Raw genomic sequence first — 12,527 nt, forward strand, 5'->3', positions numbered from 1 at the left:
GAATCAGAGCCCCTCGGAGAACAGGTGTTTGCTGTCGTCAGGGCTCGGGGTTGGGAGGGGGGTGGCCGCGCCGCCGGCTTCCGAGGCTCCTGCAGCCGCTGCTGCAGCGCGATGTTTTGCAGGCGCCGCGGCGGAGATGGGGCGCGGGCAGCGGCGCTGCGGAGCGCGGCCGGCGGCAGCAGCAGCAGCAGCAGCGGGGCGCCCCGCGCGCGCTGAGACAGCCCGGCTCCGGCAACAGGGCGGCTAAGGCGGCTCCCCGCGTCCTCCCGGGAGGCGGCGCGCGCGGCGGCGGCTCGGCGCGGGCACGGAGCGCGGGGCAGGCTCCTGGCGCAGCCCAGCGTGCGGGAGGAGAAGGGGCAGAGGCAGCCCCAGCGGCGGGGGCCGGGCTCGCCTGCCCCCGCAGCCTGGAGCGCACGAGGGGCGGGCCATGGCCGCGTACTGCCTGGGCTTGGCGGGCGCCGCTTCAGCACCAGCGGAGCTGGACAGCGCCTGCTGCATGGAGCTGCAGGGCGCCGCGGGAGCAGGAGCCGCCCGGAGCCCCGCAGCCGCCGCGGCCGCCTTAGCTCCGCTCCAGGGCGGCCCGGGGGAGCTGGAGCTGGCGCTGGAGGAGGAGCTGGCTCTCCTGGCCGCCGCCGGGGAGCAACGGCAGCAGCAGCAAGCCGGAGAGCAGGACGCGGGGCCTGCCCCGGCCGGGCAGCAGCCCGAGCTGCTCTCGCTGATCAGGCAGAAGGAGAAGGACTTGGTGCTGGCCGCCCGGCTCGGGAAGGCGCTGCTGGAGAGGAACCAGGACATCAGCCGGCAGTACGAGCGGATGCACCAGGAGCTCACCGACAAGCTGGAGGTGAGGGGCTGGGGGCCGGGGGGGAGCAGGACCTGGGCGCTGGACGAGCTGGGCTAGGGGAAGAGCCGGCCTCAGGGACACTCGCATGCGGGACAAGGCAGGGTAGGTGGCGAGCTGCGCTCCAGGGACAAGCAGGGGGGTGAGCTGGGGTGACTCCAGCCTCACTGACTGTCTGGGTTGGGGGGCAGAAGATGTGAGCTTCGGAGCCGCGTGCCGGGTGGGGCGAGAAGCCCTAGTCTCCAGTGACAGTAATGTGGGAGCAAGTGAGAACTTGGTTCTGGAAACCTGCCCTTGAGGGACTCTGTAAGAGGAGGCGGGAGGGGGAGAAACCTGGGTTCCAGGGATAACGACGAGCGTTTCACCTAAGTTGCAGGCCCTGGCTGGTGAAAGGAAGGAGATGCATTGGCACTCGGGGTGGGAAGTACCCCGGATCCAAGGACTAGAGAGAGAGAGGCAGCGGGAGGTCGGAGGAGCAGGGAGACTTGAGCTCCTTTAAAAAGCATGGAGGAGGCCTTTCTTCGCAGCAAGTTTTTGTGTGTCTCAGCTGCTCATTGGCCACAAGCTGGCAATGCTAAATTCAGGGGCACCGCTAGATTATTGTATTGTAAAGGCACAAGTAAAGAACGTCCTCCCTTTTCCATCTTCACCCAGATTACTTTTTCTTTAAAGGTAACTTTTGGGGACTTGTTTGTAGGTTTCAGGCACAAGTCCTTTTTATCTAATTTACTTTGAACGTGTACTGTGCTGTTAATGTGTAGAATATGTATACATATGAACTCTATACTACGAGGGTTAGTTATTTCTAAAAGAAGATTTCTATATTGAAACCTAGAGATGCTCTTGCCTTGACCTCCTGTCTTAGGGCTATGGAGGATGGGAGGAAACCATGAATACCTTTGATTGCCCAAAGATAAGGTATACAACATTGCAAAAATCTGTTTACAGCCCTACCAGAACCTGACATGGGAACTATAGTTAATGGAAATGAAATCATCTGAGGTTAATTTTGTAGCGGTTTTGTATAACCTGTATCTAATTGAACACCTGGATAGTCTACTGGAACATATGGAACTGCATGAAGGCATTTCAGTTACAAATTATGCCCACCTGCTGTCTTTAAAACATTTCTCTGGAGTGGTTGGTCTTCTAGGAAACAGTAATTCTTTTCTCGTGTTTACTGGAGATGAGGCACATGGTTATTATATAGGGAGAACCCAAGACAGACCTGGAAAGGCCTTCAACAAGGCATCAACTGAAAATCCCCCATGCTGATGATAGGAAAAAAACTATTTGGGAAAAAATTAATTATGCAATAAAGGGAAAATTAGTCCTCCTTTCAATTTTGTTTATGGTGTAGAACTTTGAATAATTTGTACCAATTCAGACTACAACATAATGTGCTTAAAGGTCTGTGAAGTAGGTGCTGACCCTGCACAAGGAGGTAGAACAGTAGGTACATTTTAACTGTGGACACACCCACTTTTTTTTTTAAAGTCTAGATTCAGGAATATTTCAGAATTGAAACTTAAAGTAGAAGGTACTGTGTACATAATCTTTGTGCCTTAGCAATTGGCTATTATGGATAACATATGCCAGCAGATAACCTTAATGGTATATGTGTGTGTGAACTGTCTGCTTTGAAAATACCTATAAATAGCTGGGAAAAGCTGTTTGCTAGGAACTCAGTGGATTGAGCTATGTATTGATTTTTAGGTTGAAATGGAGTGATTATAAATGAAAGGGCTTGTGCCGGCAGCTTCTCTTGGACCAATTCTATTACGCAACTCTATAAAGTATTACTATTACACCAGTTCTTTGCTTAGAGATTTACACTAGAAGTTTCTAATTTCACCAGTGAATATTGTTGAAAATACTAAACCCAGGGAACACCATTTTAGAGCTAGTTTGAACAGTGACAGATCAACATTCTAATTTAAACCATTACCCGACCCTGACCCTGTGTGTACACTTCAGCACATTCCTGTCTTCCTTGTGGAGTCATATATCTTTGCAAATTCAAGCAGATTTGTGAATTTACTGTAAGTACCAAAGTCCTTTGTTCTGTGAGCTTTTTCATCCGAAAGGGATATCTGTCTTTTTGTTATTAAACCCAATACTTTACTATAGCCAATAACTTTATCTCCATAGTAAAACTTCAGTAATTTTACTCTTCTGATAGCAACAGTAGTGAAGGTGACATTTGTTCAAAATGTTGTTTAATTACACTATTTATTACTTTCATGTTCCCCCAAGTACGTGTTTTTAATATTTAGCCCTTTTCACTCCCAGTGCATTGTTTAATAGTTAGATTTGCTTTTGTTTTAACCTGAGAGACAGGGTATTTTGAGATAATATCTTGACTATGTCATATCCTGGGACCAACGTGGCTACACAATACTGCAAAAAACATTGATAATCCTGTGTTCATCAAGCTAAAAGTTAGTCTATTGAAAAACTTCCATTCACTTCAATGGGAGCAGGAGCAGACTGGGGGGCAGGGAAAGGAAAAGATCTGTGCTTATTTTATCCATTTCCCTATATTGCATTTTCTCTCTCCCTTTGTAGAATTTATTAGTGCTGCTTTTTGAAACTGAGCTGTTAGCTGAATCACCCTAGTTACATTTCACCCAGATTTACTGCTGTTAAATAGCAAGTTTCAAGAAACTTTTCCTCCTTTCCTCCCAAGTTAACTGTTTAGAGCTAATGCTGAGAATTCAGTGCAGTTTCTCCAGTGTATCCATTTCCCAGCTAACAATGCACTGGTCTGCTCTTCTGGCGTCACCAAAACAGCTATAAATCTATATACGCTCTTTCTCTCGATTCTTTGCAGATTCATACGTTTGTTTTTCTCTGAAAACACACACACACAATGCACAATTAGCTCTTTGTTATCTCCAAAAGTGTTCTCTGTGTGTTTGATGGCCTAGTTTTACTAAGGTTCTGCATTTGGTACCAAGCACACCTACTTTGACAGACCTCAGTGCTGAGTCAGAGTTTACATTCATTTCCAAATATGGAATCCAGATCTTCTTATAGTTGGGATGTTCTCCGAATCTCATTGTTACCCTCTGCAAGGGGTTAAAACAATTAATTAATGCCTCTGTTCCTGTTCTGTGTCCTTTTTCCAGCATTTTGCAGTGCAGCTTCTCATTGTCAATAAGGCAACCCCCGCACTTACTCCTGTCTTTTTAAGTCAGGACAGACCCAACTCAGTTAATTGGATGAGGAAGCACACTTTCAGAATGGAATGTTTTCTAGAATTCAGTTCTGAGTAGAAATAAATGCTAGAAAAGAAATATCAATTAGAACAGTCTGTTCTTTCACTCCTGTCAGTACTAAATAGCATGGAAATGCACTGGAGATCTCCATCCAACTTACAGGATTCCAGGTTTGGGGAAGGATTGATTATAGGAAGAGTCTGTTATTGAGACAAAAAAAATGTAAAAATGAAAAAAAAAAATGATAGGGGCAAACACAAATCTAGTCAGCCCATCTTGATGGATTCCACTCTTTTGACTCTGCAGTGGTATCCCACAATACCTTTTATTGTATCTCCTTCACCAGACAACTAGGCTAGAGCTATTAGGTCTTCCTACTAACTACATTCCCCGAATCAATATGATTCCCATTTGCTGTACACCTCTTCCATTTATTTAATCTTTTTGTAGCAAATCAGCACAATATTTTAAAATAGTCATTTTGGTCCTGTATATAGGCTTACAGTTTGCTTCTGAATTATGTTCAATATCTTTCTTTATACACCTGAGAATTTTGATTGTAATCTGTTTGCACTACTTATACTCACCATGCTGAGGTTCAGTCTTCTATCCACAACACACACCCCCATATCCTTCTGAACAGTGCTTAGCAATGAATGAGATATTGAACTATAAAGGAGGATATTTTTGGCTTGATGTGTGGGTATATACATGCATAACTCCCCCTCACCTGCTAAAATTAGAATATATCCCATAGACTGCAGCAACTGTAGCATCGTTAAAATAGTAGGAAACACTTTTCCTCATGAGATTTTTCTAAAATCGAGATGGCAGCCTTCAGAGCAGGGACTGTCTTTCTTTATTCGGTTGTACAGTTCCTGGAACAATGGGGCTGATCCATGACTGAGACTCAGGTGCTAACACGGTACAGATAATGAAAGAATTAAAGACACCAAAGAAGCCACTCCACATATATACTGTGTGATTTTTCTCCCCATAGGTGTATGGACATGAAGGGATGGGGCGATAGTGACCTGTTCGCTGTGGGATTGTGTCCTGGGAAAAATGGGGAATTGCTGTCTGTATTAATCCCAGTGGCCTCTTGTCCCATGCTGTCACATTTTCTTGAAAGGAGGACCACATTCAGGAGAGGAGGCATTGGCAACATGGCTTCTGATGGAGCCAGCTTGCCATGTGGGACAAAGGGACCCAGGGAGTAGCAAGAAGAGGCTGTCACCCTTCAGGATACCCAAGATTTCCCCAAGAATCTTGGAGCATCAACAGGAAAGGGCTTCACTCTGTGAACCAGTCTGCAGGCAAGCAAATGTGGCCTCTGTTACCCCAGAAACACTCAGAACTTGAGTTTTCCAAGCAACTTTAGCCCTCCTGGATTTTTCTGCAAAAGGGTATACTATGGAAGGAGTTTGACCTAATTTTCGGCTCTACTTTAGCTGAGCCTCCATTTTTAGACCTTCAGTTAACTGGCCCTGCAAAACGTGCAAATTCTAATAGACTTCTAACTATCTGATTTTTACAAACAATTAATTGTGGATGCAAAATTGTGCCTGCAAATGTCAAGTCAATTTCTGAAAATCTAGTCCTAAATATATGTATACATATATTAGGTACAGAAGTCACATCACCAGCCACTGATACATCCCCCCCCCGCCCCCCTTAGTGTGGAAAACAATAGCTGTTTTACAGCATGCAGTAATACTATGTACCTAGTTAGGACAGTAAGAGCCACTTGACAAGAAGCATATTTTACCGCAGGGTGCCTAAAGCACCACAGAACTGGTTTTAAAGATCTCTGATTGTGAGAGCAGAATAAGAATGACAGGAGGTACTAGATTGACCCCCCCAAAAAATTGTTGGTTGACTCATGTTTGTCTAAATTATTAATTGGTCTGTGTGACCTAAATTTTCTGCTTATTGACATTCAGAGTCTGCTTTGCTGTTTCTTGGTACTCAAAACAAAATTTGGCATTTTTGACTTCCTCCATTTATCTACAAAGCACATGGACAGATTTATTATTGGAATAGGGAGAGATTTCAGTACCTGTTTCTTGACTCTAATATAGATTTGCAAGTCATATAGAAGTAGCAAATTCTTATATTGTGTTTGCTGCATGAACGTACAGGGAGGAGCTGATGAAAACATGAGGGATATCTGGGAATGGAGAATCTGGTAGGAACATGCAGCATCCTTTGATTTTTTTTCTGCTTTCATAATCTTTTTCTTTCTTTCTATTACCTAGCATCTAGAGCAAGAGAAACACGAATTAAGGCGACGGTTTGAGAACAGAGAAGGGGAATGGGAAGGAAGGGTGTCTGAGTTGGAGAGCGATGTGAAACAGCTACAGGATGAGTTGGAGAAGCAGCAGGTTCACCTTCGTGAAGCAGATCGAGAGAAAACACGAGCCGTCCAGGAATTATCTGAACAGAACCAAAGACTCTTGGATCAGCTCAGCAAGGTGAGGCCTTCTAGCAGGGACAGGGGCAGGGGAGGTGGAAGTCCCCACATCGTTAGTCAACTCTGTCATTCGGAAAAGTCTTGAACTCTTCTGTAATCAACCTTTTACACAAATGAGTGAGACCCTTCCCTTAAAAAAAAAAAATCTATTCCATGTCTCTAGTCAAACTACATCAGTGCCCCTAACAAGATGTACTGTCCTTAAACTGCACTTCATACCCTGAAAATGGGCTCTTCAAGGTGATCCACAACACAATCGCATATTGTTAGTTGTGCAATCAAGGCTGTTTTCTATTTATTTTATGGATATTTTTCATCCAACTTCTCTTTTCCTCTCCAGGAACTTAAAAGACTTCTAAACAGCTATCAGCTTGAAGTGTCATTAATATTTTACTATATGCAGGGCAAGACTAATCTACTGTCAATTTAATGATGGCACCAAAGGCCCAATTCTGCCTCCAGTTATCCAGGTGTGACAGTTATTGAGCTAAATGGTATCTATACTGTTAGAACTGAGGGCAGAATTGGTCACCCTGAGATCATGCCCTCACTGAGGCAAATTCTGTCCAGGGGTAAACATACAAAACCCTCCTAACTTCATTGGGGTTGCATGATTTTTACTAAATACATAATTTGGCCCGCTGCATGAAGGAGGATTGAAAACTGAAAACTAGGATGAGAAATTTTTCTAGATTGAATGCATACCTTCAATAATTTAAAGGAGGATTAAGGTTGTCAGGCCCCAAAACTAACCTGTCTTAGAAAATTAAGAATCTGTATCTTTTGTCCTCCTTTATTCCATGGTACTCCCAGAGAACCAATAGAAATCTAATAGTCTGTATGGTAGTACCCTTGCAAGAATGTCTCGTGTGAATGGGATAAATTACTCCAGCATATCAAGTGCAGTACTTGGAGCAGTACAGTGTACTGTGTAGATTCAGGCTAAAGATCCAGAACTGGGGTCAGTAGGGAAGCAGCAGCTCAAAGTGTAGGCTTGGATCAGGCTGTCGTTGTCTAGATCTGATAGGAACACAGTAGTTGGTAAAGGGAAAAATAAGGCATGAGCCACAGCGCTGGCACCAGGAGAATATCAGTAGCTGCACACAGGGGCTCCGGCTGCAGCTGTGCATTTACTTTGTCTTTTTGTGTATGTAGCTTCTGCAAGGTCTCTGTATGAGAGAAAAGATGAGCTTGTGGTTAAGGCATTGGATTGCAACATGGGAAATTATGGGTTTTGTTCCCAGCTCTGCCACAGATTATCTGTGTGGCATTGGGCAAGTCACTTAATCTGTTTGATTTCCCCATCTGTGGTTTTTATTTTTAATTGGTGTAATAATCCTTCCCTAGCTCCTTGGGTGTAGAGGAGAAATTCATTCATGTTTGTGAAGTACTCTCATACCACACTGACAGGGCTATAGAAGTACCTAGTGATCTAGAATCTGCTCTTTGTAGCTCATACACTGACAATTCTGTCAAGGAGAGGTATGAATCCATGGCTGAGATCTTCATCTAGGACTAGAGAGACATTCTGGAGGGTAGGTTTGATATTGCAGGGGGTAGAGGCTTAGGACTTCACATGAGTCAGGCTGTCAACTTAGTCCCAATCAGATTTCTGTCAGCTTCAGGATCACTTTTCCACTGCCATGCTCTTTTCACAGCCAGTCATTAAGACAATTACATAAAGGATTGTAACTTGCAGGCATCAAAACAAGCTGAAAGACAATTCAGGAAAGGACAAACATTTCCTTGGGCTTTGGGCCACACAGGATGATAATTATATAGCATTTATAGCGTAGGAACACCTAGAGGCCTCCACTAAGTCAGGGCCCCATTGCACTGTACAAACATAGCATATGGCAGTTCCTTTCCTAAAGAGTCACAGTGTTCCACCACCATCCAAGTCCTAACTGGTCTTTTTGGTCCTTTAAATCCCTGCTCCTTCCAGAGATCTATGCTTGGTGTCCCTCCTTACCCATTTCTACAGAACCTGTGTGTCCCACAAAGACACTGGAAGAGGAGGGGCCACTCATCTCTTTAGAAGGTCAGTCTTGGTGCTGAACTTCACATATGCAGTGACAATCAGCCCCCTTCTTAGAGATAAAGAATGTGGATTTATGGGGAGAACTTATTGGGTGAACTTCAGATATTAATCAGCAATGTAGTTCTCAGCATTTCAGTTTGGCACCTGTGCAACGGTTCCTGACATTTAATATACATCTTAGATCATCATCTTTTGTTATAAGTTTTTACTGGGATGAAGCCATGGGAGTCTTGGTAAATTGCAGTTGAAGTGCCAGGGTCTAATAGCCTGAAATTAGATTGTTTCTCATCTTATCCAATTTCTGTTTTTTAATCTAAGCCTGATTAGTATAGGGATGAGTGACTACCTAAGAATGCTTAGTGTTCTACATTTGTTGTTCCTTTGTAATCTAACTGTTGCTCTTAATGATCCCGTATCTTATTCTGAAGATATATATATGTGATATCTGACCTGGGAGAAGTGCTTTGCAGTGTTATGTGAGTGACCTGGTTTTGATTCCTGTTCATGTTATTTCCTAGGCTTTCAGTGACTATAACAAAAAAAACACTAGCCTGCAGGAGCCATAGTGCTATGGGCTCTCATGAGCCAAGCAAGCTTAGGTCTGGTCAACTGGAAGACATCCAGTGAAAAAAGATTCTAGGAAGAGGTGTGTCTTTTGCGATCTTGAGCGCAAGTACTATATAAAGTCTTACTGCAGGGCTGGTTGTAGGTTTTCACATGCCTTTTTATTCTGTGTGTTTAATAATTTCTTCGTCCAAAAGAGATTCGTATACTAGAATGTTAATGCAACAATAAGGTGGAAGCTTTAATTGCATAATAATCAGGAAATTCAGAGCAAAGTTTTCCACAGAAGCCTTAACTCTGCCCCCTTGAATATTTCTATCCCATTAAGGTCTTTAATTAGAAAATAACAAAATAAAATGTTGCATTGCAATACAAAATTGTACATATTTTATGTGCATCTAAAGATATAGGAATGAAAGATTATATATTTCATTTACTAAATAGCATCTTGGTGCCAAGCATTACATTACTTTGTATTGCTTTTATCCTGAGATTTCAACATTAACTGAGTCTTACACTGGCTCTGGAGTAGCTAAAGGACATAGGAAGGATGGTCTTATGGCTAAAACACAGGACTGCAAGTCAGAAGATCTGTTCGTAGTTTTGCTGTAGACTTTAGCTCTCTGTACATCAGTTTTCCCGCATCTGTAAAACTAAAGATAATATTTTCTTTCCTCACAGGGGTGATGAGAGGGTAAATTAATGTTTGTAAAGTGATCTGAGATATTCAGATGAGAAAGTGGTATAGGTGTGTAAAGTTCTACTAATAACAGTTAATATTATTATATTACGGGCACTTAACCTACCCTTGAAATGTAGCTCCTTGGGGGATGCCGTAGCTGTTTGTTACAAAACAGAGCAACACTACTCAGCAGCTTAAAATGGGAAATGAAAAAGAATATTGTATCCATTTGAAATTCATGGAGAATTTAGGTGGGCAGTATTGAGATCATAATGAAAGACTATTGTGATACATACATTACAAAAGTGAAAGTTTAAGGTTTTCACAGCAACCTTGCCTCTGAATTTCCTGATTTGGGATTAAAATCTCAGTTGTATGTTGGATTAATACAATAATACTTTGTATGTGTGAAATACATCTGGTACAGGCCCCAACATGAGGTAAAGGAGAATATCTGTTAGGAGTAAAATGTCTGACACATAGTTGATTAGTTCTGATTCTGCCTAAATGCAGGGGAGTGGTATGCATAAATATGACTTAGAAATTCATTATAACATTTGTTTGTTTAAATATGAAGTGTAGGAGACAAAGGATGGTACTATGGTTAAGGTACAGGCTCATTACATCCAAGTTCAGGTCCACTGCAGGTTCTCTCTGTGATCTTGGGGAAGGTGCTTAATCTATCTCAGTTCCCTATCTGTGAACAGATTCCTTTCTCCTACACTTCCTATCTTGTCTATTCAGACGGTAGGCTTTCTGGAGCAGGGACTGTCTCTTCCTATGTGCATCTAAAGCAAACAACACACAGACCCCAATCTCTGCTCAGGCCTGTAATTGCTTCTGTAATATAAATAATAATAGGACCTTCTACTTAGAATGAAAGTATTAGCTTCTTCCTCTGTCAGGAAGTGATTGAAGGAATCTTTGTGTTGTTTCGGAAATAGATTTTACCAGATGGCTTTCCCACATACTTCCTGCTACCAAGCAATGGACTGCTGTAGCCTGTTGCTGCATCTACAGTTTGGATGAGGATGCTTCATTCCCAGTTTAGTTAAGCTTCTTTTACAGTACACGGAGCATTAAGAAGTAATTTAACAACATCAAGCTCCAGTAGTTTTTGCAATGAAAATCTGTTCTCTGGGGCAGGAAGAAGCGTGTATTATCTTGTGTTGCTGGAATCACTTTCTCTAAACACTGAAAGCTAAGTCTTAAGTTGCCTTGGTTTCCCTCTAGGATAGTTCTTCAGTAGAGTCACTGTAGCTTTTATATTCTGACAACATTTGCTGCTGACATGGTGTTATAATGAATGAACTATTTCAATCAATCCCTCTAGGGTAGAGAGAAAAAACTTGGGAAAGATCAGCTTCAGGTACAAGTCTCCAAAGGAGGTTTTAGTTACTAGCCACGTGCCGTCCTTTCGGTGACTAATCTGTCTCAATTTTTAAATGGGTGTTTCCTCTTCAGATTCTGTATTAAGAGATGGAAGCTTCATAAGAGTAGAAGCAGGGGTGAAAGTAACTTAAAAGTCTTACTGGTATGGAGGCCTGGCTCCAGGCCCCCGAAAGGGGCGGAACCTCTGGCAGAAGGGGCGGGGCTGGGGGGGGGGGTCAGCCTCCCCCAGCCAGTGCTGCCCAGGGCTCTGGCTGCGATTTAAAAGGGCCAGGGCTCCGGCCGCTGCCATGGTAGCGACGGCAGCAGCCAGGAGTCCCAGGACCTTTTAAATTGCAGGGCCTTGGGGCAGCTGCCCCTTTTGCCCCCCCTTCCCAGTGGCACTGGGAGAGGAGGGGGGCAAAAGGGGCAGCGGTGTTAAAGCACTGCCGTGGCAGTCTTTATCATTGGCAGTGTACGGGCCCGTACCGGCGGTCACTTCTTACCGGTACACTGCACCGGTCCGTACCAGCCCACTTTCATCTTGGAGTAGAAGTGAAGGTCTCTTCTTGCCCTTTGCCTTCCCTTTGCTTGGAGCGAAATGCTTTTATTCCAGAGTTGCAGGCCAGATAACGTTATCCTTTCTCAACCGCTTCTATTGAGTACCTTTTCTGGCTACCCTTGCCCTACTCAGAGCAGCGTGGACTTTTCTGTTTGCACTTAGTAAGCTGAAGGGTTTTTTAAATGTTTGTTTCTATTGGTTCTGGCAGTATAGGAACTATACAAGTTTTAGGTAATTCATCTAGGTTCACATATACATATTAAGTTGGCTTTGTGGAGTGCATTTCCATTTTTTGGCATTGTTGCTAATTATTAGGGGAAACAGGTTGGGCCTGGTGTAACTCCATTAAGTTATGGAGACATTACACCAGGAATGAATTTGATCCATAGTGTTTAATGATTTATTCCATAAACACATGTTTAATAGAAGCCTCTTAGGTCTTGTGTATGAAGTTGTTTCAAATCACCTGACAGAACGTATCTGGAGATGTGGCACCTACCCTCTGTTACTAAGGCAGCTCAGACTAGCACAGCTTTTTGAAAACAGGAGAGCAAACTTCTGTTGCCTCAGCCCTGGAAGGATCTTCCTGTGAATTACCAGTTCTGCATCCTGGGGCTTGCAAGTTAATCATTGATTTGTTTTTTAAAGAACCGTTTTAATTTTGTTGTGGCTAGAATTGTTTTAATGAAGCAGTAATCAGCTGCCTGCTACTGAAGATTTTGTATTGAATCTTCGCACAGGAAGCGCTACAGCAGGGGTGGGCAAACTATGGCTCGGG

At 43.6% G+C, this 12,527-nt stretch overlaps 1 protein-coding gene across 3 annotated transcripts in view; it reads left to right on the forward strand.

Moving 5' to 3' along the window:
* The first annotated feature begins 257 nt into the window (after positions 1 to 257).
* The window catches only part of BICDL1 (BICD family like cargo adaptor 1), an 85,068-nt gene continuing 72,798 nt past the window's right edge, over positions 258 to 12,527 (forward strand). For 2 of the 3 annotated variants that reach the window (XR_010592744.1, XM_065567838.1), the window contains exons 1-2: positions 300 to 841; positions 6,318 to 6,533. Coding sequence is in view for 2 of the 3 variants with exons in the window: in XM_065567838.1 (XP_065423910.1) it covers positions 428 to 841; positions 6,318 to 6,533 (630 nt within the window). In the remaining variant the exon portion in view is untranslated. Of the gene's footprint in view, positions 842 to 6,317; positions 6,534 to 12,527 lie in introns of all 3 variants that reach the window. The other variant, XM_042841674.2, reaches the window with a different exon arrangement.

The sequence above is a fragment of the Chrysemys picta genome, chromosome 15 (genome assembly GCF_011386835.1).
Source record: "Chrysemys picta bellii isolate R12L10 chromosome 15, ASM1138683v2, whole genome shotgun sequence".
Taxonomy (NCBI): Eukaryota; Metazoa; Chordata; order Testudines; family Emydidae; genus Chrysemys; species Chrysemys picta.